General features: G+C 45.3%; 1 protein-coding gene across 2 annotated transcripts in view; it reads left to right on the plus strand.

The window, feature by feature from the left end:
* The window catches only part of ALK (ALK receptor tyrosine kinase), a 339,668-nt gene that overhangs the window by 311,111 nt on the left and 2,392 nt on the right, over positions 1–26,165 (plus strand). The window contains exons 16-29 of one of the 2 annotated variants that reach the window (XM_065058665.1): positions 267–449; positions 2,058–2,156; positions 3,140–3,292; positions 4,491–4,589; positions 6,303–6,489; positions 8,699–8,789; positions 9,963–10,027; positions 10,932–11,061; positions 16,902–16,999; positions 18,080–18,172; positions 19,876–19,977; positions 21,317–21,451; positions 22,028–22,118; positions 23,178–25,241. In XM_065058665.1, the coding sequence (XP_064914737.1) occupies positions 267–449; positions 2,058–2,156; positions 3,140–3,292; positions 4,491–4,589; positions 6,303–6,489; positions 8,699–8,789; positions 9,963–10,027; positions 10,932–11,061; positions 16,902–16,999; positions 18,080–18,172; positions 19,876–19,977; positions 21,317–21,451; positions 22,028–22,118; positions 23,178–23,882 (2,231 nt within the window). In that variant the 3' untranslated portion in view covers positions 23,883–25,241. Of the gene's footprint in view, positions 1–266; positions 450–2,057; positions 2,157–3,139; positions 3,293–4,490; positions 4,590–6,302; positions 6,490–8,698; positions 8,790–9,962; positions 10,028–10,931; positions 11,062–16,901; positions 17,000–18,079; positions 18,173–19,875; positions 19,978–21,316; positions 21,452–22,027; positions 22,119–23,177; positions 25,242–26,165 lie in introns of those variants that run through there. The other variant, XM_065058666.1, reaches the window with a different exon arrangement.

Here is a 26,165-nt window from a genome sequence, read left to right on the forward strand (position 1 = left end):
AGGCAGGAATATCTTTTTACATTTTCCATAGAAAATACTTGTCCTGTGTGGTAGGTGAAAAGAGGTGCAGATAATTGATGTGGTCAAAAGCCCTACAGAAAGGTCACTGTAGCACTGTGTAGCAAGCACATCCCCTCTTCTAACCAAGGCATGAGACTCACTTTCAGCTGAGGTGCTTTCGAAGGAGGGCTTGTTTTGCAGCTCCCTGCAGTGGTTTTTACACAAAATAATCCCTACCTGTGCCTTTTCTCTTCTCTTAATTGCAGGTGGTGGAGGTGGCTGGAATGATAACACTTCCTTCCTGTGGTCAGGAAAATCCTTGCTGGAAGGTGCTACTGGAGGAAGATCCTGCCCCCAGGCCATGAAGAAGTGGGGGTGGGAGACAAGAGGGGGTTTCGGAGGGGGTGGAGGGGGGTGCTCCTCAGGTGGAGGAGGCGGAGGATATATAGGTAAAGTGGCTTCATGTTCAAGGTGTCCCTTCCCCTCCTTTAGTGCTAATGATCAGCAAAACACTGATAGCTAATTCTCCTGTAGCTAGTGTATTTGACTGTTATGTACTAGTATGTCTGTGTTGCCTTTTTAGCATTACATGAACGTATGGCATTTAGTCTTTGAGCAAATGGCCAGATGTCAGTCCTTCAGCTGTAATCCTGGCTTTGCACTCTGCAAAATGTGCCATCAAGATCCTGCTGTGATTCTTGAGCCTTCCATTGGCGGGTTACAAGTGCTGAAGAAGGAGGAGCCACAGGCGATGTGCTCCCATTGCCAACACCTGTGGTTGGGGGACTTTGGTCCTGGAGACCGGCAGCCAGGCCTTATGCCAGGGGAAGAACACAGCTTCTTCTACCCTGCCCTGCTGTGGTCCTGCGCAGGTGGCCTCTGGGGACAGGTTCAGGCTGCCAGCCAGGACCCCTCTTAATAACGATGGTAGTGTTGACTTCAGTCAACAAGGAGCTAATTTCATGTGCTGTGGGTCTCAGGACAGCTGTCAGATGGCATTATGTTAATTATAACTGGTGTGGGCCAGATTCAAGATCTCTACTAACTTGTAATCACCTGGGCCACATAGTTTCTTCAGCCATCTGCACTGTGGTGGACATTTTAAGCCCTGGATCCCCACAGCTTAAATCAAGTGTGTGATATACTAGAAATCCTGAGAGGAAGTAATGTGTTTAAACCAGGGGTGTCAAACTCATTTTCACTGGGGGCCACATCAGTCTCGTGGTTGCCTTCAAAGGGCCGAATGTAATTTTAGGACTGTATAAATGTAGGCGTAGTTACATTTAAATTATTAAGTGCATGTTTTGTACCAATGTTACTGTGTAATGCTGCTTTTTCCAACAGAATGCCTCACATGACATAATTTTAATGTCACTGAAGATGGTTAAAGGGGAAAAGCCATTTCTGGGTGGAGTGGGGGAATCTTTGCATGCTTGTACTACATAATACATGGCCCCTACTGTGCTTCTAATATGTTCTATGTATTGCCCATACTTTGTTCCTAATGTGTTCTATATGCCCAAGCACAAGTGAGTAACTCATAAATTCCTTCAGTCCCCACTCCTGGTGGACCACCCTGCTTTCAGGGTGCAAAGAAGAGGAAGGATATCTGGTTATTCATTGCTGACACAGTACATACCTTGATCAGCAAGGGTACTGAACTTAGCACTTGAGCACTGGTCTTTTACCGTCTCTTGGCCACATTAATTTTAAGAAAAACTTCTGTGTTTTCACAGCATCCAAATGGTTAAAGGTGAAGTTTCTGGTTTAGGTGTGCCTTAGTTTGCAACAGCCTGCCTGTTGCAGAGCTAAGAAACACAGCTAAGGAACCGATTGTTACAAGATGCTGCAATCAAATTGAAGTTCTAGAGATGAAAGACCAGTGGTTCATGCCACAACTCACTAAGTGTTCCCTATATGTGAAATACTTTGATTTATTCTCTTTTCTCATTTGGATGCCTCCCTAAATATACTGAAGTTGTGCATGTTGCAATGCTTATCTGTATTTTAGTGCTAATGAGCCTCAATCTGTTAAGGTAACTTCTGGTTTGATGTAGGTGGCAATGCTGCAGTGGACAATGACCCAGAGATGGATGGGGAGGATGGTGTGTCCTTTATTAATCCAATTGGTACTTTATACACTCCAGCGCTTAAAGGTATTAATGTTGGCCAGAAGTCTTCTAGTGGGTTTCTTTCATGTTAAGAATAGTTTGCATTGTAGGGCAATTTAAAAGCCTTTGGGTACAGCTTAGTGTCATCTTGAACATAAGGAGAAAGAAAGATATAGCATAACAAAGTCCAATGGAAAATAAACAGAAGTAGTAGGAAGACAGCAGGTGGAGAAAATGTCATGGATGTTAGAAAACACTTCCCAACAAGATAGCCTACCAGACTATAGAATAATTTTGTCCAAAGAAAGTAGTAGCAGAACCTCATAGTTCAGACAATTTAGGAAATAAGCAGATAAAGTACCTGAATATTCAGTAACAAACATGTTCCTTAGAGCATCCTTCAGCAAAGTATTCAGGCTGGACCAGGGAGTTTGTAGAGAAAACAGTGCAGTGCTGCCCAGCAGTGTGTGGGAGTGATAAATACTGCCACTCCAGCCTGTGTTTGCTCAGAAGTCAGCATCTTCAATATGTTTGCGATGTGTTCAGAAAATACAAAAATATCTCTTTGTTCAGGAAAAAAAAAGTTTGCTTCAGAACAGCCAAAAGTATTTTCAAATACCGATGAACTCTGGCCTGACAAATTCAGCCGGAAGGTTTTGAAAACATTGCAGTATTTGATCTCAGAGGGAGGAAAGGCCAGGATGAGAAGGGTGAGCCTCAGGGACTGCTGAAAGGGCAGGTTTCTATTAGGCTGGGCAGCAGACTCCTTCCTAACCTGGTAGGACCTCCTGCTGCAAGAGAGCTGGTGCACCTCAGCTGCAGTGGGGCTTATTTAGCTGAATGTTATTTTCTACATGAGAAAGTACAGGAGCCGTGGAAGGTGGGGAGAAATCAGTTTCTTAAATGGGTCCCATCCTGCCACATCCAGCAATTGTGTCTACCGTGTCCCCTGTTTCTGTCAGAGCCCAAGGGAACAATATGAATGATCTTTACAGTAGTTAACTCAGCTTCTTTCATCCACTCTCTAGTGACAGAGGGGCACGGAGAGGTGGATATTAGGCTGCATCTTAACTGCAGTCACTGTGAGATGGACGAGTGCCGTGTTGATCTTGAGACTCAAAAAGTCATTTGCTTTTGTGAACCAGGCACAGAGTTGGCTGAGGATGGTGTGTCTTGCATAGGTAAGTAGATGTATGAGGTAGGCTGGTAGCATGTGAAACAGAAAATGCATGGTAAAAATCTGTATTCTGGACTGTAAGACATCCTGAAAGTGTTCTTTGGTCTCTTTCTCAAAACCGGCTTCTGTTGAATGTTACCTTCTTTCCTGATGGTATATGCTGCAGAGTTATTTTGCTAGGCTATGGACACATCGGTGCCAAGGCACTGGTTTGCTTTACAGCAGTATGTTTGGCATACTGGGCAGCACTGAGGAGAGTCAAATTTTGCATCTGGTTGTGCTGATGCTCACATTCTGCTCTGAAATCATGAAAGTTTGTACACTGAAGGAGTTGTCCAGCTAAACTTAACTTCCAGGTCTGTTCTCTTAGAAGTGAAAAAATGGACAATGTAAAGCAGAATATACTTCCTGTGGGTTTGGACATATAAGGTGCATGTGCAGAATTAATAAGAAATTCTGAGTGAGTGATCTCTGAGGAAAAAAAAAGACAGTGCCTGTACTTGCCTTACTTAAAAAGCAAGTGCTCAGAGCTCCATTACTTGGTTTCCTTCATATTCTTGCCCAGCAGTTAGAGCAAGTGGACTCCAGGATCACTCAGCATCCTGCTCTCAGCTTTGTCACTGGCATGGGAAAATTGTTCTATATTTCTACTATTCCCATCTGTAAAATGGGTAAAAAGCATGGTCATTTTGACAAGGTGAAGTAAACCTTAATAGATGCCTTGCGTGGTCCCAAGTGAGCATGCAGCTGTGAGATACTTAGTACTGCACTTACTGTTATCAGGTTTTTCTGCCTGGATTAGGTGCATTTAGGAGATGATATATTGCAGTCCTCCTTCTGCTTTTGCTGTGGTTGGGCATTGGTAGCAGCACTTTAGTGCCCTGGCAATGTAATGTTCTTTCCACCTCCCTAACCTCCTGCCCCTGTTTTTTATGGCCTTGTTTTCATACCCAGAGAGTGCACATGTTAATTCGTTGATAGCAAACCATCTGTTTTAATGGCTTGATATTAACTGAGGGAAGTGAAAAAATGAGCTATTAGAGGTCGTAGATCCTGAGAACTGCTCATGCCAGAGGTTGCTCCTGCACTACAGCAGCAGCAGAGTCAACAGAAGGAAGAGGAGAAAAATCTATCTGAAAAAAAAAGTGGCTGCTGAAAGATCATTTCAAATGTAATTCCTTTTTCTCCTGCCTCTGTTACAGCTGAGCCAGTGGTTCACCTCCCTCTCTCCTTGGTCTTGTCTGTAGTGACTTCAGCATTGGTGGCTGCTTTAATTTTGGCTTTTTCAGGAATCATGATAGGTGAGTGTTTCTCTGCAAAAGATATTGTCATATGAGGGCTGGATCCGAGCCAGGGATAATTGGGCACTGGCAGGCAAAAGGATTCAGATTTTTAGCTACTGCTGTATTTAATGACACCTTGGCACACACACGCCTTAACTTCTGGTTTCTGTAGTTGTTTCTAACTGCAATGGCCAATTTGAGGAGGTTTCAGTTACCAACTGCATCTTGTAAGAGACATTACTGCTAGTGTTGTGGTGTGAAGCTGCCAGAATACAACTGCCCCTGTTTTTGTGAAAACTGTTGGTGCATAATGCCTCAAAGCAAGCTAATATTTGCGTCCCTGTGTACAGATTTGCCTCTTAATGTGTGACATTTAAGTTTGAAATTCTCACATAGGTTCCCCTTTTACAAACTACTGCTTAGTAGGATGTGAGAATTTTTGGCTTCTTTATTTGAAATCCTAAAAGGTATTTTTCACCCTTTCATTTTCTTATTTTAAAGTTGCTCACCTGCATTCAATTAAAAGCAGAATAGATCTGAATCAACAAAAAGCAACCAGGGATTCAAACCATAGCTTTGCCACTTTTCTTTGACCACACTCTCTGGGAGAGCAGAGGGATGCACCCAGACCAGCAAATGGCAACTTTTAAATTAGATTTGTGCAGCTGTTTCAATTTTAAGAGTTTCAGGAGTTATCAGTTGTGCACACATGGTCCTACATGTATGACATCTGGCCTGGCAGTACTCCTTTAAAATTACTAATTACTTCTCAGGGAGTGGAAGAGTAATCCTCTTTCCATCCAACTAACCTATCGTTGCCATCTCAGGATAGAGCAGCAATTTAAAAAATCAAAGCAAAAGCAATGAGGAGGAAAATGGAGGGCAGGTTTGTGGGTAAGTCATTACATCCGTCTGCCTTTGCCAGTGCATGTTTACCCCTTAAATTCTTCCCCGGAGCAACATCTGCTAGAGAAGATGCAATAGCTATTACCGTCAATCCAGCTCCCACAGAAATCAATAGTAAGGGTAATAGTGATTTAACCTGCTCACAACTGGCATCTTGCTTTGAAAAAAAATACTCCAATATCAGTTACTATTTCAAGTAATATCCACAGGATGTCTTCCTTCAAGGTGTGATTTCTAATGACATTTCAGAAGTATCAGTGAGGTGTTTCAAGAAACATAATACTACCATAAACTGATTTCAAATTTAGTCCAACTTTGTTGTTTAGAAACAGGAAGTTTTCTTAAATGAGCTATTTTAATGTACAATGTATTATTCTTGAGGTAACAGTTTAATCTGTCCATTTCAAACAATATGATGCAATAAATAATTTCAGATTTTAGTCACCTCTATGTGATTTAGGAAAGTTGGTTATACCCCAACTCACTCAAGTTCAGGTCTAGACTCGTACTTGGAAGGTCCAGTTAAGCTACACAGAACAAAACAAAAACCTCAGAACTGTGAAATCAGAGATCTCTGTAAGTGAAATACATTTTACTTCTTCATGAGCAAGCCTGTTTCTTCATAAGATGTGTAAATCGAAGGTTCCTGGATAACTTGAGATTCCATTTTCTATCTGTAATTATTTGATGTACAGAAATATGACAGTGTTACTGTCTGGTTTGATTCACTGAAAACTGGCCACACAGCAAATGCCAGTGACACGTGCTGCTGACCTGTTCCAAAGTCACTCTGTGTCTCCAGTTTACTGTCTTCTCCATATTTAGTATATCGTCGGAAGCACCAGGAGCTACAAGCCATGCAGATGGAGTTACAGAGTCCAGAATATAAGCTGAGCAAGCTGCGTACCTCCACTATCATGACAGACTACAATCCCAACTACTGCTTTGCAGGAAAGACCACATCCATTAGTGACCTCAAAGAGGTGCCTCGAAAAAACATCTCCCTCATCCGGTAAATTCACCTTTGCCTTCCCCATGTTTCACACCATACACTCACATATGCTGTCTCTCTTACATGGGTGTGAACTCATGTCTTTGTGCAGGCACATACAAATTCTCATGCACTTCTAGACTCGTGCTCCTTTTTGTGAGAAAAACGTAAATCTGCAGTAGTTAGGCTTGTGAGCAGAGAACTAGACTTTGGCAGTCTCCTTAACCTTTTACAGGTGCAGTGTTAATCTTCTGGGATTATGAGAGGAACTGAAGAGTCATCACCAGTAATTCAGACACACCTTTTGCAGACTGTGCAATGAACGGCCCATTTCTAGTTTTAACTGATGAAATGCTGGAAAGGCTGAGGCTTGTAGGAGGCTTTTTAAAAGTCTTTGATGTCATCTTTGGTAAAGACAATTGGTTTGAGACTGCCAGACAGTATTAAAAGGACAGGAATGTAATGCCAGCAGGAAAGTCATGTCTAGATCAGAACTTCTGGAAAGTTTGAAACAGTCTCTTAAGAAGAAAACATGAAAATTCAGAATTCTTTCCCACCTTGCTCTCCTCCAGGGTACAGTGCATGCCATTTGTGAATGTGACGTTACCCTGGTACTGTGCAGTTTTACTCAAAAAGCCAAGAAATGGAAGCATGAGAGCTTGGAAGACTAGGGAGCTTACAGTGCTAAAAAAGATGATGCTCAGAGCAGTCTGTGCAGTCAGCAGTGGTTTTCTGTCTCTTACCTCATTTCCCCTTACCTGCACATCTTGCTGGTCTACAGCTGGAAGTTTCCAGGGTACTGTGTGCTGCTGCTGCCTTTGTCACTTGGGCTCTGAAAGGATTTTTGAAGTGTGGCAAGCTGCAGAGAGCACAGGCTACAGCCAGGAATTGATAAGTGCGGGGGAAGGTGGGCATTTTGGAAGATGGGTTAGGCATAACTAACTAAGCTGTAGAGATCTGGTTTATACCCTCAGTTTGTAACAAGTTGGTCAGGCATAGCCAAGAACAGTGTCTCAAGCTGATACCTACAAAATGTTATTAAAAGAAGCAATTGAGTCACAGGCAATGCAAGTCCTCACTGCGGTTTCGCTGCCTAGACTGGTCTTTATCCTGGCAAAACGACAGACAGAGCTTATGCAACAACAGAGCAGGTTGGCCTTAGCAGCACCTGATTGAACTGCCAGCAGGGCAACAGCCCATGCAAAACCTGTCCACTGATACACCAGAGAACAGAATCAGTGCAGCTCTCAGGCCAGACCTGGCTCTACCAGGAAAGTCCAGGTTGTAGAAGAGAGCCTTTTGCCCAGATCGAGATGCAGGCATGCCTCTTAGAGGCTCAAACCACAACTGCCCGATGTGCAGCCCATGCAGGGTTAAGAAGGACTAAGGGTCTGGAATGCAGCCTCATTCTCTGCAAGAGTTCGCTGTGTTGTTACAATATGCCACCTGTGTGGTGTAGCTGTTGTTGTAGCAGTTAACTTAATGTTGAGTGAGTGAACACTGAATAGACAGGTATGCAATATCTCTATCGCAAGGACACAGGATAGGATCTGTTGTGTAATTACTCTTAATTATTTTTTCTTGTACCCTTATTCAAAATAAAACTGTAAATTTCATAATATGATCAGTCCCAGAAACAAATCTCAGCATGAATTTCCAGAGCTGAGTGCTTTATAAAGCACTATCATCACCATTTACTGGCTTAGGTGCTTACCCAGAATCACAAAATAAATCAGGAAAAGATACTTGGTTAAGAATTCAGGTCCTTTGAGAACCATTGTGCTTCCTAGTTTCTTGTTCAATGTTTTCTTTAATGATGATGCATAAACATCATGGGAACTCTTAATGTGCTTAGGGTATGGGAACACCAAGGCTTATGACCTACCTTTATTGACCTGTTATGGAGCACCCACCACTAAAGCACTGACACCAAAGCCATAGAAGAGTGCTATCCATTACACACTGCACTGCCAGCAGCTTGATTGCACCGAGGACTGTTCACTTTGGGAGATTGTTTTCACTACCAATTAAACACATTATAGGTGAAGAAAAGAACACATCAAGCTCTGGTCCCCTGTGTAGTGTGAGGAGTGATATCCTCAGTGTCAATATCCACTTCTCCCTGTTTCACTGCAATGAAAATTGTGAGCCCATTCTGTGAGCTGTGACCACAGTGTTATAATGTGTGTTCTCTGTAGTAAAACCTTCTTGTCTTCTCTGGTCTGTCCAGGGGTTTGGGCCACGGAGCCTTTGGTGAGGTATATGAAGGTCAGGTGGCAGGGATCCCCAGCGACCCCACTCCCTTGCAGGTGGCTGTGAAAGTAAGTGACAGTGTATGAGTTATCATGATGGTTTCATGCACCTCTCACCCAAGAGTCCCAATGCATTATAAAAATGAAGATGAATTAAGTGTTACTGAAGGATGTGGCTGGAAAGGTTGCTGCTCTACTGCAAGACTTTAATCCATCATAGTGATGGTACAACTTGTAGCATATGGGCTTGTGAGTCTATTAAAAGGGGTCTGTAAGTAGTGAATAGGCAAAGATTTCCCATACAGCTGCAGAAGACAGCAGGTACAAGAAATAAATCCATCCTCTGTCCATCCTCCACATGCTACACCTGGTTTTGTAACCTGTCCAAAGCCTTTGAGTCAAAGGCCAAAAGTCTTCACAGGGCCAAGAGGAGCTGGCACATACATTGAAGACCATGCAGGTAGGAGATGTCTGGTTTTCCAGGGATCTCACCACTCCACTACAAGGTGGATATTTACTGGATGTGAAACTAAATCCTACAAGACCCTGGTAGGGTTCTCTAGGCCTTCAGCAGCCCAGCTAGCTTGTTTTTACCTAGAGGTTACATAGCAGCACAGTCGTACTGCTGGTTATAGTTCATAGTCTTGCTGGGAGGTAGCAGGATTGAACTGTCTGAGAGCTCAGGAACTGTGGTTCTCATTCCTCATCCAGCAGAGTCCCATATATTGAGCACCATTCCCTGTATGCTCTGAGCTATTTCCTTTGTTGGGAGGAAGATGACAGTGGCATTAATGGGCCATGTGTTCTCATCTGTATCCCTCAACAGGCTTCACAATCTACTTTAGTAATGGTGTAGCTATTACCTTAGAATGTGGTTTATTTTAGTGAAACAATCATAGAAGCAAAGAACAGTTTGGGTTGAAGGGACCTCCAAAGCTCATCTAGTCCAAACCTGCTGCAATGAGCAGGGACATCTTCAACTAGATCAGGTTGCTCAGAGCCCCATCCAGCCTGGCTTTGAATGTCTCCAGGGATGGGGCATCTACCACCTCTCTGGGCAACCTGGGCCAGGGTTTCACCACCCTCATTGTGAACACTTTTTTTGACATGGAGGATTGCTGCAGACAATGCAGCAATCACAAGGATGACTACAGACAATGTTGGTGCTTTTGATTGTGTCGGGTGTTCTATATCTGTAAGTTTAAATATATTCTCCTTGTCAACCTGTTCTTTCTTTTCCAGACATTGCCAGAAGTGTGTTCAGAGCAAGATGAGCTGGATTTCCTCATGGAAGCTCTCATTATTAGGTATGTGTGAATAAGATCAAGCACTTGTGTAGGCTTGCAAAGCCCAGCAATGTAAGGAAAATGATGCTTTGAGAGATTATGTCCATGAAGCACATCTATACAGAAATTTTAGCCCATTGCTGTCAGTATTTTACAAAGAGGATAGGCATTACCATCCTTTTGTATTCTTACAAATGAAGACACCAAGGCAACCAAGTTATTAAGGGCTGAATTTTCAAGAGACTCCACAGTGGATTTCATTATCCAGATTGAAAATCTTTAGGCCCAGTTTTCAGAATTAATAATAGGGTCCCTTGATTTCTCTTAGAGATCAGAACATGAGATAAAAAGAAACCTTAGGAGTTTTGGTTTGACCACTCAAAACTCACATATGGCATTGACCTAATGCTTCTGTCATATCACGTCTCAGTGTCTGAGTCCTAGAATCCACAGAAATAGTTTCCCATCATACTGAGGTCTGGAGAAAAATGGAAATACTAGTCTAGACCTTGAGGAATACCCCCTACATAAGCAGATCCCTGTGTCAGCATATTATTTCGAACAACTCTGTCCTGGTTCAGCTTCTGCCGCTTGGACAGTGAAATTAGGAGGAGACTTTTATTTTAGCAGACATTCTTTGCTTCGTGTGACCCCTGAGTCCTGCTGTAGCCCAAAAAGGATGCAGAATACAGGAGGTGGAAAAGCAGCCAAAAGCTGTTACTTCCCCACCTTGATTTCTGCACTACGCAGACGGACAGAGAGTGCAGGGGTAGCACTTTGGCTTGATCCAGCTACCCTGCCTTTGAGATTTGTTACTTATTCTGAAAAAAAAAAAAATCCCCTCAGCAACACATTTTTATTCTTTTCTGTAGTTGTGCTTTTTGGATCAAAGCTGCTCCATAATTGAGTCTCCCTGTCTCCACAGCAAGTTCAACCACCAGAATATTGTGCGCTGTATCGGGGTGAGCTTGCAGGCACTGCCCCGTTTCATCCTGCTGGAGCTCATGGCTGGAGGTGACCTGAAATCGTTCCTGAGAGAGACGCGGCCTAGACCGGTAAGAAAAGTGAAAATTGAGTTTTATTTAGTAAGCTACTGCCACAAGGCAAGTATGTAACTATAAAAGAGCTGATCATGCAGCTGCTGTTTCACAGCATTTTAGAGGGTCGGAAAATTTCTGTTGCTAGAAGACGACTCTGTTGGCAGGATGCAGATGTGTAGGGAAAAATACTGCTGGGGTTATGCAGAGGTGCCTCATCCCTGGACTTTGCTAGATAGCATTACAGATACTATCTAAAGAAAGAACACAATTAAAAAAGCCCTAACTTGTACTCTTACCTTCCTTACACCCTCTGGGGGAGGACTGAGGGGAAGCATTAAGCTAGTAATGACAAATCCGTTATTTAAATTACTGATCAGGTGCATTTCTGTGGCTAGCTGTCAGTACCAAGTTTGACACGGGCAAGAAGAGAATCAGGCCTGGAGCTGTTGACTTAATAGAAAATATCTTTAGTCCAGAGTTTTAAAGATTTTCCCACTGAAATCAGCATCAGTAGGAAACGAGTCAGTTAGAAATGTATGAGAAATAAATTATGACTTGAAGAGAGGAATCAGTAGTTCAGAAGAATAAAGTTTGCTCTGAGCCCCTGGATCAGGGAAGCACCCAGATGTTGTTGAAGTTTAGCACCATGGCCCAGCTTCATACTTTGCCTCTACATTTCTTTGACACAGGGCAAAATGCTGGATTTTGTCAGTACAAGAGAAACACACATCAAATCTAACACATATAAATAAGAATATTCTTCAAGGCATTTGGAAACAGATCGACTTTGTGTTTTTTCCTTGCAATCTGGTTTTCAGACATATAAAATGGTGTGTTGCTCATGAGCGCTGCAGTCTTGGATGGATTGCAATAAAGTGGCTCCTGCCTGGATAGAAGGCTAAACACCCAGAAAGCTGAGATGTTTGAAATTGGAGCAGTCTTTATAAACAGAGGTTGGCTTTCTGTAGCACCTAGAGGTGCCTTTGTTAGCTCATACAGTGTGGACTCTGCTCTCATCTGGTGCAGAGCAGAACGGCATGGGCTGCCCATGAGGTGCTTTGTTCAAAACTGCCAGGGCAGGCTGTGCTAGATGGATGAAGTGGCAGGTGAAACAGGATGGTGTAGGGCAAGGGCATCCGTCACTTTGCAATTAAATCATCTTTTGGGCTCATTGAATTAGAGGGAGAAGCCAGCTCAGAGTCTTGTGAGGAAGCACCAAGAACATTAGTGTTGAACAGCAGGAATTTTTACCTACTTACAGTAAGATGAAGCAGTTGCTTTTGTGGATGGAAAGCCTTTAATCTTCATAGGGTGCAGTCACGGGAGCCTTCTGAGCTGAGGGATTTCTTTCTGTCTGCCCCTACCCCAGTCATCAGTTCCTCCTTGCATGCGAGGGCTTCCATTTCTGTTAGCGGTAGCTCTGTGCTAGCCCCGTGAAAGCTCATGTCAGAAGAGGTGGACAGTTCACTCCAGGCACAGCATACATTACTTCCTTGCTATTTCTCTTTTTGCCTTTGCTCTCCTTTCCTGCCACTTCTTTCATTGTCTTTCCTGACCTGTATGAGGTTATCTGGGACTGACCATTAACTACTACTACACACTGCTGTTACCAGCACCTTGAAATCCTCCCCTATTTCTGCATTTAACTTTCTCCCAGGACTGAAGCAGACCTGGGACTGAGGCTGCTGTTTTCTGCTCTGTCCCATGCTTGTCACTCTTGCAGAAAGCCTGAGGTTCAAAGGCAGGTGGGTAGTTACAAGCCAGAACTGTTTCAGAAAAATAATTTCCAGTCCCTCCATAACAGTTGGGTGAATGTGGCTGGCCTATGTGCAGACACAGATCCCTGTGTTTCAGTTCCACTCCCAAAAGCTTCCTTCCCCTTGCCTTGCCCTGCTTCTGCTGCCATCCCGTGCAGTGGATGCCTGGTGAGAATGACAGGGTAATTCATTCTCTGGCTGCTGGGGCAGCTTCTGAGGGGCTAATGGCAGCTGTGAGTGCTGAGAAATCAGCCTCTGGTGCACAAGCTTGACTGCTGGCTCAGAAACTACAAGGCCAGGAGAATGACTCACTGACAGAGGTGAGATGTGGCGGGGGCGTTGTGCTCTGCAAGGTACGGGATGCAGCTGTGGAAGTGGATTCATCATCTGCATGTACTTGAGATGTGACAGAGCCCCTGCACATGAGGCCCGTGGCTCAGTACTGTCGACTCTATCTTTGCATTACTCTTAGTGAACTGTGAGCTGCTTTGTTCCTGCTATTGCTCATTGAAGGACTGAAGGTAGAAAGCAGGCATAGCAGACTGGATATCTAGTTTTCCAGGTCCGTTAATGGAAAGGAAAGACGAGGAACACTGCAGAGTAAACAGGCTTTTGTGAGCTTTGCTTCCAACAGGAATGAACTGAACACACAAGACTGACTGACTGACTCAGTAGCAGAGGTGCACTGCTCACTGTGCAGTAAGCACCATATGAATTACTGTTGTCATTTTTGCTTGGTTTCTCTTTCCCCGCCCCCCCAGTTTTGTCTTTTCTATCTGATTTCCTTACTACCTTGTCTTTTGCACCTACTTCTGTTTTCATCCTGATTGCAGAAGATAAAAGACTTATGTGTTCATTCTCTACCTTCATCCCCCAGTTGTTCTTCCCACTCCCCTGCCACTAACCTCAAATTCGTTGTCCAGTTTCAGCGAAACTTAATAGAGGTGCTGAAGGCATTCTTATCTCCCAGGAGAAAGTGCCATCCTCGAATGACCACTGAGCACAACAGTTGTCTTGTTTGGCTTGCCAGCAAGAACCTGTGTGACTCGGAGCAAGACACACCAGCACACTGCCGTGAGCTCAGCCACTGAAAAACATGCAAGGGAGCAGAGGGAATGGAGGAGAAGGAGGCAATGCGAGGGAGGGGGGAAGTTAAGATGTTGTAAGGGACATGAAGAGCTTCTGCAGGAGGTGTCAGGAAATGGGATGCAACTTAATGGGAGATCAGGATACTGCCAGCGCACAGCTTATTGCACGTTATTCGTCTTGTGTTTTTCACATAAATAATGAAAGCAATGTTCAGCCAACACGTGGTGATTCTTCCGGACTCTAAGCAAGAATTGATCATATGTGTAAACCAAATATTCATCCAACATCGCTGATACAATACCAGTGACTTTTGGGGAATATTGTAAATTTGTGCCAGCCAAGTCTACTCTGTAAGCTTCAGACTGAAACTTCTCCATGGGTCAAGGGTTTACAGTCCTGAAGGGCTTCTCTGCCCCATTTCTAATAAAGTTTCACATCTATTATAGGGTTACCCCTTCCTCCTCATCTGGAGAGAGGCGTTCTGGTAGATTCAGAGATGCCTGGAATCAGAGCCTTCACTCCTTACCGGTGTTGCAGAATTGTCCATTCTGGGAAGTTCAGTGCTGATCTTTCTCACGCACACAGCACAGCAATCAAAGAACAGCTCTGGAAGATAAATCGTATATGGATAAATGATTCCCCTCCTTTGTGTTGTGCAGCCTGTTGCACAGAGCAGTGATTACGCTGAACAATACACAGAATTTCATTCACCTTTAGCAAGATTCAGCCTCCACCCAGGGAGGTGTCACGCGAGTGCTTCCAGCGTGCCCACTGCTCTGAGCAGTGATGCATTGCAGCCGCCATTGTCCATTCATCTGGGGAGCAAAAGCTGTAAAGTGAATCCTTTGGTGCCTCAAGGCTGCTCCCCTTGCAAAATGTATCCCAAACCTCCATTTTACAAACAAATTACATGGCTAAATTGTCCTTGGGTGGGCAGTCACATCTGTTTTAGGACTGTATTTAGCCAAATAAAAGGTGGAAGGAATTCATCCGTGCAGGAGAAGGAAGGGAAAAAAAGGGAAAAAGAGAAAAAAATGCTATGCAGTTGAAATCAGCCTGTGGCTTCAGCCTAGTGACTGCCTTGCTGTATAGCTCAGGTCTGGAATCGATTGCACATAAAGAATTGGGCTTTTTACTCAGTTTTCACTTCAGGTTTCTGACCCTTGCTCGGAAGAGGAAGGAATGGATAGAGATATTCATTTCCCTTTGATTGTGCCCTGAAAGGAAAAAAGAAGGCATCTGCATCCTTTCTTACTGTAGCCATATTGTGTAGCTGGTGAGTCAGTTTAACATGCAGAGATAAAAAAAGATTATTCCCCACTCCCCACGAAAGTGGGGTGAGAGAAAGGCTTTGTGTTTTCAGGACATTGTTAGTCTACAAAAAGAAAGGTTTTAGGGGGAGATGCAGTCTGGTGTTTTAAAGAATCAGTTAAGTATGTATATGCAATGAACTATACTGTGTAAATAATAAAATATAGGCAGGTGGTACATAGTCACGAACAATTTTGTTTTATGGCACTGCACAGAAAAAAAAAGCAGACTTTGTTCACATAGAGATGCAGCATTTTTCAATTATTGCATTAGTTGAGTGTTGAGGCCAGTTTTTTCCTAATCTCTTTAAGACTTTTCTTAGGTTTTAGCAGCCAGTATTCCCTGTTTAACTACTGGCTGCTGCCTGCTGCAGAGCTTGGACTTATTTCCAGTCCCAGTTAGCAGCAGTTTAGATCAGGTGGGGTGGCCAGCGCAGCATCATGTCAGTCTGGAGATACATTTCATCACAACGGATGGGCTGACAGGGCCAGCAGTCCCTGTCACTGGAGAACCCGTGCTGCTTTGTGCATCGGTGGGAGAGACGCGTGGGCAGGTGTGCCTTTTGGGCACTGGGCAGCATGGTAGGTGTCACGAGAGAGAGCCAGAGGGTGGGACAGGCTTGTTTGGTCAAGTGACCAAGGCCACAGAGAAACACTTAGCTAGCAAATGGCAGCTGTGGAGTAAGCAGTCACAGAATCATAGAATGCCTTGGTTTGGAAGGGACCCACAAGGACCATCGAGTCCAGCTCCTGTGCCTGCATATGACAACCCCACAGTTCACACCATGTGTCTGAGGGTGTTGTCCAGTCTCTTCTTGAAAACTGTCAGGCTTGGGGCCGCGACACCTCCCTGGGGAGCCTGTTCCAGTGCTCCAGCACCCTCTGGGGGAAGAACCTTTTCCTAATGTCCAACCTAAACCTCCCCTGGCACATCTTCCTGCCATTCCCTCGGGTCCTGCCTGGTTGTTTGTCACCGCACTGGCAGCAATGATCTCCTCCTCGCCCACAGGACTGGCTGCAGGGATCACTGCTTTACACCTCGGTGCAGAAGCTGATGGTTTTGCTTCAGAGGCCAGCAAACACAAGCTGGTACTCAGCCTGCCCTGCTCACTAAAGCATCTGCTCCTGCTGGCAAGGGCTGTAGCCTTCATCAGAGGGGCAGGGACCAGGAGTTGGCAGCCTTACTCTTCCATAGCCCTTGGCTACACAAACCTGTGTCAGTGCTCTGAGGGCAAGATAAAACCTACACAGATGTGGAGGAGGGAAAGAGCAAATGTGACTCATGCCATTATACCAAATGTCATCCTCATTGTTCAAGGTGACTTTAGAGAAGAGCTAGCAAAATTACAAAGAAACTGAGTGAGGACCAGTTCAGGCTACAGATCTCCTCAAAAATCAGGCTGAAAATTCACAAGTGTTTCCCATGAGAATGGGGAGAAATTCTTACAGGGGCTTCCCAACAGAGCTGGAAAGTCAGATCCAGCTGTTCTGATTCTGTCCTTGGGATCTGCATGACGTTGTGCCTGCACATCCTTCACATAGTTTATGCATATGGGCTCTCTCTTGTGCATTTTTGCAATCCCTTTGTGTATTAACATCTGAGCTATGTCACGTGTTGGAGAGTTCCCAGTGCTGTACCAGTGATGAATCATGTCATGTTCTTGCTTTTAACCCATGTTTGTCTCTTGTCTTTTGGTAGAATCAGCCCTCCTCCCTTTCCATGCTGGACTTACTCCACGTGGCTCGTGACATCGCTTGTGGGTGTCAGTACCTGGAGGAGAATCACTTCATTCACAGGTAGGTGAACACACCTGTGTCAGCATGGGCATGGCTTACATACAGGCCAGCACAGACTGGTAATGTGCTGCTTGATATGTTTGTGTCCTGCTGCACTCTAGTGGCTGGATACCTTTAAACAAGGTAGATAAAATCAGAATAATAGAAGCAATTAACAGACAGGCTGCTATAAACCAGGGTGCAGAGGACTGAGGTTTTACCAAAGTCTCAGTGTATGCACTTGTGCAGCCTGTTTTGCTACTCTGCAAATGGAAACAAAATCACGTGACAGAAGTCTTCAAAGCTCTCCCCGTCATAAATTTTGCTTAGTGCCTTTCTGCTCATTCTGGAGCCCTTTTCTTCTCCCTCTTGAGGAATGGAGGTACAGCCAGAAGTGCAGCACCTTATGACTATCGTTACCTGGTCTGCAGAACAGGGTGTTTGGCAAATGTCCATTATTCTGCCTGGAGCATTATGTAGAGATGAGTAGAGAGAGATTGTAGTTCACTCTCCTGAAAGAGTTACCCACAAGATATGCCACCACATTATTCAGATCTCAAGGTTTACTTCAGCCTAGCAGAGGTGAAGCTGGAGCTCTACCTGCACACACGGATTCGGGCCTGTACCTTCAGTCTTCAGAACACCTGCGCATTGTTGTACATCCTGTCCCTGACAGTACAACACCCATTTGACAATGTTTGAACAAGCATGGTAGTAACAGGTCAGTGGATCATTCCCCAGACAACTTAGTGTTGGTACTGGCACATTGCTGAACTCAGCCCCACTGCTTGCAACTCCTTAGAGACTTAAAAATAGCTCCTGGTGGGAAGGGAGGCTCATGGGGGTCCATCCTTTCAGCTGAAAGTTGTTACATGGAGATTAAAGATGAAATGTTAAAAAGCAAACCTATTCCTGCTTTTGGGCTAGATTGGAATTTGGGACATACCTAGTTACTCCTAAACACTGACTTACCTGGCTTTTGTGGGCTCCCTGCAGCTCAGGAAAGTAGCTACTATTCTTTGTTTTCTTTTTGGCGTGCAAAATTGTTGAATGATTAAGTGGTTCTTCTCTTTCTCTTGCTTTTCTTCCCTTTCCTTGTAGGGATATTGCTGCCAGGAACTGCCTCCTTACCTGTCGAGGGCCTGGGAGAGTGGCTAAAATTGGAGACTTCGGAATGGCCCGGGATATATACAGGTAGCAGAGCTAAGCCCGGGGTATCTGCAAGTGGCAGCTGGCTGAAATGAGTGAGGAGCGGTGATTGTGCAGGAGAGCAAGCTCTACCCTGCTCTGCATAACGCTAGCAAGGCAGAGTGGAGAGATCCCACCCTGCTGAATCCCAGCTAATGCATTTTTGGTGTTTGTCTTCATGCGTAGTTTAACTGCGCTCTGCAGACTTTTCCCACTCCTGACAGCTTTCTTCTGGGTGATGAAGTCTGATGGTCATGGAGGGCATTTTTCCTCCCTCTTGTACTATGTCCTCAGTTTCTTGTCTTTAGCTTCTCCGCACTGAATGGCATTGATGTGCCCTATCGTTTTTGTTGTCCCAAATCATTCTGAGTTTAATCTCTCTCCTTGATACTACCTCTGCCCCTTTGGTTTGATGTCATCAGTAAATCTCCTCAATTTACTGCAGATAAAGAAGGAAGGTGCAGAGGAAGGTCAGGAAAATGTAATCAACCAAACTGGAATTCAGCCAGGACACAGGGTTAACTACTCTGCTCTTGCAGGAAGTGCCAGGAAATCTTTAATGACCACGAGCAGTCAGGGCTGTAGTTGGATACCTCATCTTCCAGATGCCACCTCCAGAAGGGCAGCACCTTGTCCTGCTGTGCTGAGGAACTGATATTACTCTGACTCAGAAGAAGGAATGCCTTGTTCTCAGTCACCCACACTGTTTATTCCAGTGCCTTGCCTTCTTTTTTGGGGATTCTCCTGTGCAATTACTAAGCCAGGCCTAGCTCTGCTTAGCTTGAGAACTGACAGTATCACAACCTGAGGTGATGCAAACAGAGTGCTACCTGCAAAAGCCCAGGTGTGTCAGAGACGCTTATTTTTTTTCCTTCCCTCCTCCCTCTCCCTTCACAAAGAGCCCCCGCTCTGCCACACTGTCAGATGGGACTCTGCTGGGACAAAGTAGCATCTGTCACACAATCAGCAGAACCAACTGCCAAGATGAACGCTTTGGTACTGAGTTTTCAAAGATGCCTTTGAAGTTTGCACATGTTTCTGTGTCCAGGAACATCCTTTGGATGCTCTGGCTGTGTAGTTATGAACAGTGATACCACAAGCGGCCTCCTGCAGCTGCCAGTATGGGATCTGAGGCTTGTAGGTTTTGTTTTAAATGACGATGACACTAAAGGACGGATGTACTTCCTGTCTCAGAAGCACGGGAGGCAATTTGTGTACTCCTGTCCCACCTCTAACAGCGAAGCATCCTCCTCATTAACCCCTGGTTCTCAGTGTTTTGCATTTCACTTGAAGTTCTTAAGACTGGGTACATATGGGACAGGCTTTGTTCATTTTTGGTGGGGGTGCTCAAGGTGACCATGTGTGAGGCGAGGTGGAGATCTTGCTGTGGCTGAGAGGTGCAGGAGGATGGCCCTGCCAGCAGCACAGCACTGTGTGAGTGATTCAGTAGGAGTGTGCACACAGGTAACCATAACTTGGGTTCACCAAATCAGGCCTAAAGCGAGGGACATGAGAGCAGTCATTCCCTGGTCTGCCCATTTCCGCTATTTTTGTGAGAAGGAGCAGATCTCTTCAGCTGTGCCATGCCGTTTTGTCTAAATTGGTCTCTCCTCTGGCTTATAATTTTGATATTTGCAATTTTAAAAATTCTAAATGAATTATATTTTCTGAATTCTTGACTGACTCTTTGCTTTGTTTGTTCTTTGCAGAGCCAGCTACTATCGGAAGGGGGGGTGTGCAATGTTGCCTGTCAAATGGATGCCTCCTGAGGCTTTCATGGAAGGGATATTTACATCAAAAACAGACACATGGTGCGCTTCCTTTCTTTCTTAGTCCCGTCTGTCTGTCTGTGTTGTAAACTCTTTTGTAGAGTGTGAATATTTTGTAAAAAATGCATGTTCTTGTTCATTTCTCCTTTACTAAAAAGACAAGCTAGGTCTTTCAGAGCCACTAATCTTGGAGGAGACAATGGAACAGAAAGATCAGACTTGTGTGGAGGCGGGTGCTGCCAGGGAGGTGAGCAGGCAGGGAAGGGAGGTTGAAGCAGATGCAGGTGCTGCTTTGCTGCTACAGGGAGGAACATGTTTTAGTTCCACACTGAGGAAAGCAGAACGGGAGGCTGCTGTCCATCCTGCCAGTGTGGGAGAAGAGCATCATGTACACTGGCCCATGTTGCCCATAGAGGTGGTAGATGCACCATCCCTGGAGACACTCAGGGCCAGGCAGGATGGGGATCTGAAGATGTCCCTGCTCATGGCATGGGGGGTGGGCTAGATGAGCTTTGAAGATCCCTTCCAAACCAAACTATTCTGTGATTTTATGTATTGTGGCTTTCATCTTTCTCCTGACCTGCAGCACCACTGTGAGCTCTTGAGTTGCCAGTGGCTACAAGAGGGTGAGGGAGATTTGGGTGAGCAGGAGGCAAGAGCTGGGGAGGTGTGTGGAGGGGACGCAGCTCCAGAGCAGGCCCCAGCAGAGGGGTGGAGGTACGAGCTCCCTATGGCTGAGCTGCTACCTGTTGTAGCACCAAGCTCAAGAGTTTCCCATTGCTGCACATAGTGCTTTGCAATTTCAATCAGTAAGGGGGTGATTTCCAAGCAGCTGAGCAGATTTGGAGGGGGTCCTGTCCCATTGTCCCCAGGGCTTTGCAAGCCACACCACACAGGCCCAGCACTGTGATATTAGCTGGGGAACATCATTGTTGTACTGTGAGCTACAGGTGGGTATTCATTGGTGTGTAATTTCATGCAGAGTAGCTGAATCAAGAGGGAAAGTTTGTTGTAAGTGATCAGGCCACTGCTCCACTCAGTGCTGTCTCCAGCAGGGACTGATGTCTCAGAAAAGCATAACCTGACTTTCTCATTTGTTACATCTAGTTGAACAGTGCTGAGTACAAGGGTAAAGCAACCATATTTACCTACCTAGGCTTCACTCACTTAACAGTCGACTATTAGCATTCATTAGATTACTCAAAGTCCACTGTTACAACTATGCAGCTTATTTATGGCTGAATCCTGCAGCGGTGATTTCCACAAGCTGCCTTAGAACAGACCACAGAGAGCAATGTTGACGGTGCTGCATCCAGGGGCGTTGCCCATCAGTGATGGTCATTCCCGTATCCTTCACTTTGTTTTCCTTCTCTGTGTTCAGGTCCTTTGGCGTACTGCTGTGGGAGATATTCTCTTTGGGATACATGCCCTACCCTAGTAAAAGCAACCAGGAGGTTCTGGAGTTTGTAACCAATGGAGGAAGGATGGATCCACCTAAAAACTGCCCTGGCCCTGTGTATGAGATTTTAACTTCAATATATTCATACAAAAAAGGTTATGTTTGAATGCTGTTCTCTAGTCAGAAGTTAATAACTTCTAAGATTGATCTTATCTTGACTGATCTACCTTATTGAATTTAAGTGCCAGTGACTTCTCTACTAGTTAATTTTTCTGTGTGCTTTGGAGAAGAATTCAGGGCCCCTTTGAGAAGTACTGGCTACTGCTTTTTCAGTCAAAGACGGTGCCTATTTCTATGTCTTAGGTTAGCCCTGAAACCACTAATATATGAGGTTCTTCACAGGTAGGGAAAACTGGTCTCCATTACCTGTAGCCTTGCCTGTCTCTAGTGAATTGCCTAAGGGATTTCAGGTGGATGGGTTATTTCTCTGATGTGCTGTGGATGTCACCCCACTGGTGGCCACATTCCCGTGGTTACCATCACCTCAGCTGTTGACTCTGGGGAAGGCAGAGCACTTGTATTTATTAAAGTCAGAGTGGTGATGTGTGCTCGTGGTTTCTAGGCTGCAGCAAGTTGCTGTTCTGTACCAACAGGATTGGCTATTTATGAGCGTCTCCCATTCTACTCTTCCAGTTACCGCATTATGACCCAGTGTTGGCAGCACCAGCCGGAAGACCGGCCAAATTTTGCCATAATCCTGGAGAGGATTGAGTACTGCACTCAGGTATCAGTGTTCATTTGTCTCGACTGAGAGGGGTGGGGATGGTTCCTGTTGAGGAGCAGTTTAGGCGAGCCAGAACATGCGATGAGCAGGCAGCGCTGCATTTCTGCAGTCGGCCTGGGACTGTTACTATGTCAGTCTGGGACCATGGCTGGGGTATTTACCCCATCAGGAGGCTGATCCTTCTTGTCTTTTACTGCCAGAAGGCACAAACTTAGCTTTACAAAGAGTAGACCTGTAGTTCTGCTCCTAAAGGCACAGATTCTAACAAGCAAAAGAGCTAAGACAGGCCAGCACCCATACAGGTCTCCCATGTGGTCAGCACTGAGCAGAAGTGGTCCTGGCTTAGAGCACCTTTTCCAGGTGGCTTCTGCAGCTGCGCACATTTTTCTAAATCTGGCCTCAGTCAGTTTGCTTTCCCTCTCTGGTTGGGAGGCTTGGTCTGGTTTTCGTGTGTGTTTGGATCCCGGGATGGGGAGGCATTGTTTTCTGCTATCTATAGCTTGCCATGATATCTACAATAATTAAAGGTTGCTCAGATCACCACTTTTTCTCTCAGTTTAATTTTCAAAACTGCTTAAATAGCTCAGGACCGCAGTCCCTATGGATTCAGGATTCAAGGGTTCTGCCAGTACTGCCTTCTCTCTGCATTCCCATTCCTCCCTTGTTGTGTGGAAGCAATACTTTCATGGCTGAAACTTTCTCATATTATCTGAGAACGTTATGAACTTTGAGATGATATAGATTCCAAAACAACATTCCCACAGGAAATTTGGCTGGACATAAAAAATGTTTTTCATTGGCTTTGTGCCTCTGCTGTTCTGTGATGAGTTTTAGGGTTGCTTTTTTTTGAAGAGTTCAATTTTAAGGGTATCCTATTGCATCTCATGGCTAAGTGTATTTTGTCAGCATCCTCTACCCATGGAATATGGGCTCTGGGTGGTGGGAAAGATGCTCTGTGATCATAGCATGACAGTTGTCAGGCCTGTCAGGTTTTTTATCAAGTCTGAGTAGGCATGATGGTAGCAGGCTTTGAGAAATTCTCATTGTTCTCTCCGGCAGGATCCAGATGTCATCAACACTGCTTTGCCAGTAGAATACGGCCCATCAGCTGAGGAGGAAGAGAAGGTAGCAATGCGCCCTGATGATCCAGAAGGAATTCCTCCTCTCTTGGTCTCCACACACCAAGACAGAAAGGACGACAAGCAAACTCTGCCATCTCCACCACCCCTGCCATCAGCCACTGCTGCTGGAAAAGCTCTAGGCAAAGTGGGAGCCTTGGAACCGCCAGTCCCGGGGAAGGTGCCGTCATCCTCAGTGGGGGGACATATCAACATGGCCTATGCCCAGTCCAATCCTCCTTCTGAGCTGCACAAAAGCCGGAGCTCCAGAAACAAGCCCACCAACCTCTGGAATCCAACCTACGGTTCCTGGTTTGCGGAGAAGCAGGCCAGCAAGAACAGTTCTCTGCTGGAGAAGGAGATGCCCGAGAGGGAGAATTTGGGACAGGAAGGAAACTGTACTGTGGGGCCCAACATTGTGACTGGCCGGCTGCCCGGGTCCTCCCTGCTGTTGGAGCCATCTTCCCTAACAGCAAGCGTTAAAGAAGTGCCTCTCTTTAGGCTCCGCCACTTCCCCTGTGGGAACGTCAACTATGGGTACCAACAGCAGGGCTTACCCTTGGAAGCCTCCACGCCACCTTGCACGAGCAGTTACGAGGACCCCGTCCTTAGAAACAAGAGCCACATAACCCAGCAGGGGCCGTGAGAGCCCTCTACCCTCTTGACTTTTCCCCCTGTGGCCCCTGAGCCTTGAAGAGATGTCCTGTTACCCAACACACCACGAGCAAGAGATCCGGCTGCATCACCTTCCATTTTGTGCCAGCTTGCTCCGAAAGTGCCACCCTCGAAGCTGTAATTTCAACTGACCTGAGAAGCTTCAAATCACCAGAGTAAAAGAACCAAGGGGGAGGGAGGATACAGGAAAGAGATGTTATCTGCAAGGCCCGCCTGCTGTTGCATCAACTCATACGCATGGTTGTTGTCATGCCCTTCCTGTGAGCTTTCCTCAGTTGTTCATTCTCTGCTTAAGTGTAAAGCTGTGGCTCACCGAGTGTTTCATGTCTGGGGTTTCCATGCCAAACCTGTGGTTGCTGTGGAACACCTGGAGGTCTCCAGCAGCTGCCAGAGGTTGTAGTGGGTTTGGGGAGAGCGTCCTCCATCCAAACTGAAAAAGGATACAACTGCGCTGAATGATGACACGATGGCATATGCCCAAGTTGTGTCCCAGCTACAGTCCGGTCTTCAAAAGTCCTTGAATGCACAGTGGTGATGGTGGCAGGGCAATGCACCGGTCATACCACATTCCTTGAAAGAGAGAGGAGAGGAAGCACAGATGATGGGTGTAGATGCTATGAGGCGTATTCTGGGTTGGGAGTGGGGAGGGTGTTGTTTGGCTGGGGATTTTTGTTTTGTTTCCTTTTTCTTTTTTTTTTCCTTTGCTTAAGAACTAAAACTGAGTAAAGCCCTTTAAAATTCCTTCTGGCCTACAAAAGTAGGAATGTCCTTCATCAGGAACTTGTGCATGTCAAGCAGAACCAAGGTGAAGTTTTAAAGGACCATTGTCTTGAGAAGAACTTTCACCATGCCCTGAAAATGGACAGCCACCCACGTACCTCAGAGGTTTACAAGAGCCTTTGACGTACCCTGTACAAATGACAACATAAAGGCAGAAGACTACATCGTGCCACAACCTGGATGCCAGATACTGTCTGTGTTTGCGAGGTTTAGAGCCCTTGTTCTTTAACAAAAAGTGTATGATACTGGTTTAAAGATAAGCACTGCATTGACTCATTTTGTACGCCTCGTGCATGAAAAATATTCCAGTTAAGTGTATTGTCAAAACATAGATGTAGGAAATAATTCATGTGTAAAGTTGTGAATTAGTAACTTCAACTTAGGGTTGCAAGGAGCTGTTTTAGCATGAACGCTGTCCAAAAAAGGGATGCCTGTTTCCATGGAAATAGGTGTAACGGAGCATCAGCAAAGGAATGTGGATGTGTACATCAGTCTGAGACTCTTCGTTTCAGTGAAGTGACTGAATCTGGCCCTGGATCCAAACATGGAGGTAAGCTCCTGTCCTCATAAGGGAACAAACCAGAATCCATATGTGCTGCTCCTAACCTTTGAGACATGCAGACTGACATCGGAGGGCTAGGTTTGGGCCACCATTCTTCTAAAAAAATAATACATAAGAGGTAGTGTGCTCTCCTAACCTGCCCTTCTGCCACCTCTCATACACACACCTAAAAACCTTTTTTAGATGAATGCCAAAGCCGAGTGCGGGGGTTGGCTAATGGGGCTCTGCTCTGGTGTTGGGAAGCTTGAGTCAGGAGCTGCTCCAGATTTCATGTTGATCTGCCGGTGATCCAACGCTGCTGCGTGAGCTTGGTGGGGATCACGAGGGTTACACGCCTCGGCTGCTCTCCTGCTGCGTGCAGGCTGCTTTAGCTTGCATTGAGAGTACTTGTGATCTGCGAGGTGATGAGGCTCGCAGCTCCCACCGTGGAACAGCCACTGGGGAGGGATTCTGTCCAGCGTAGAACTGTGCTCCTGTCACACGGGCCACTCATTCAAGCTCAATGGGGTAGTTTTCCAGAGTCTCAGGAAGGCTGATTAATTCACCAGGTAAACACTATCAGAACAGTTTGTTACACTGGTCTATTATTCACATATAATAGCAATTTTCATTTAAATATTTCAGTTTTCTCATTTTCAAAAGGGCTGAATCTCGTCATTGTTTTATTTAGAAGTGCTCCTTCTTTGCATAGGAGCACTCTGAGTGTTTGCTGTCCTGCCTTTTGCATGTTACTGAGGGCAGGATCTGACCTGTATACTGATGAATGTTCTTAAATAACACACAAGAAGTTGCAAAGATAGTGATGTTTGACTAGTGGAAATTATTCATTCTTAGATGTGGGGCAGAAGCTCTGATGTGGCACAAAGGCAAATAGGCTGCCAGGTTACGCTGTCAAAAGTAGCATTTCTAAAG

The sequence above is a fragment of the Columba livia genome, chromosome 3, assembly GCF_036013475.1.
Source record: "Columba livia isolate bColLiv1 breed racing homer chromosome 3, bColLiv1.pat.W.v2, whole genome shotgun sequence".
Lineage (NCBI taxonomy): Eukaryota > Metazoa > Chordata > Aves > Columbiformes > Columbidae > Columba > Columba livia.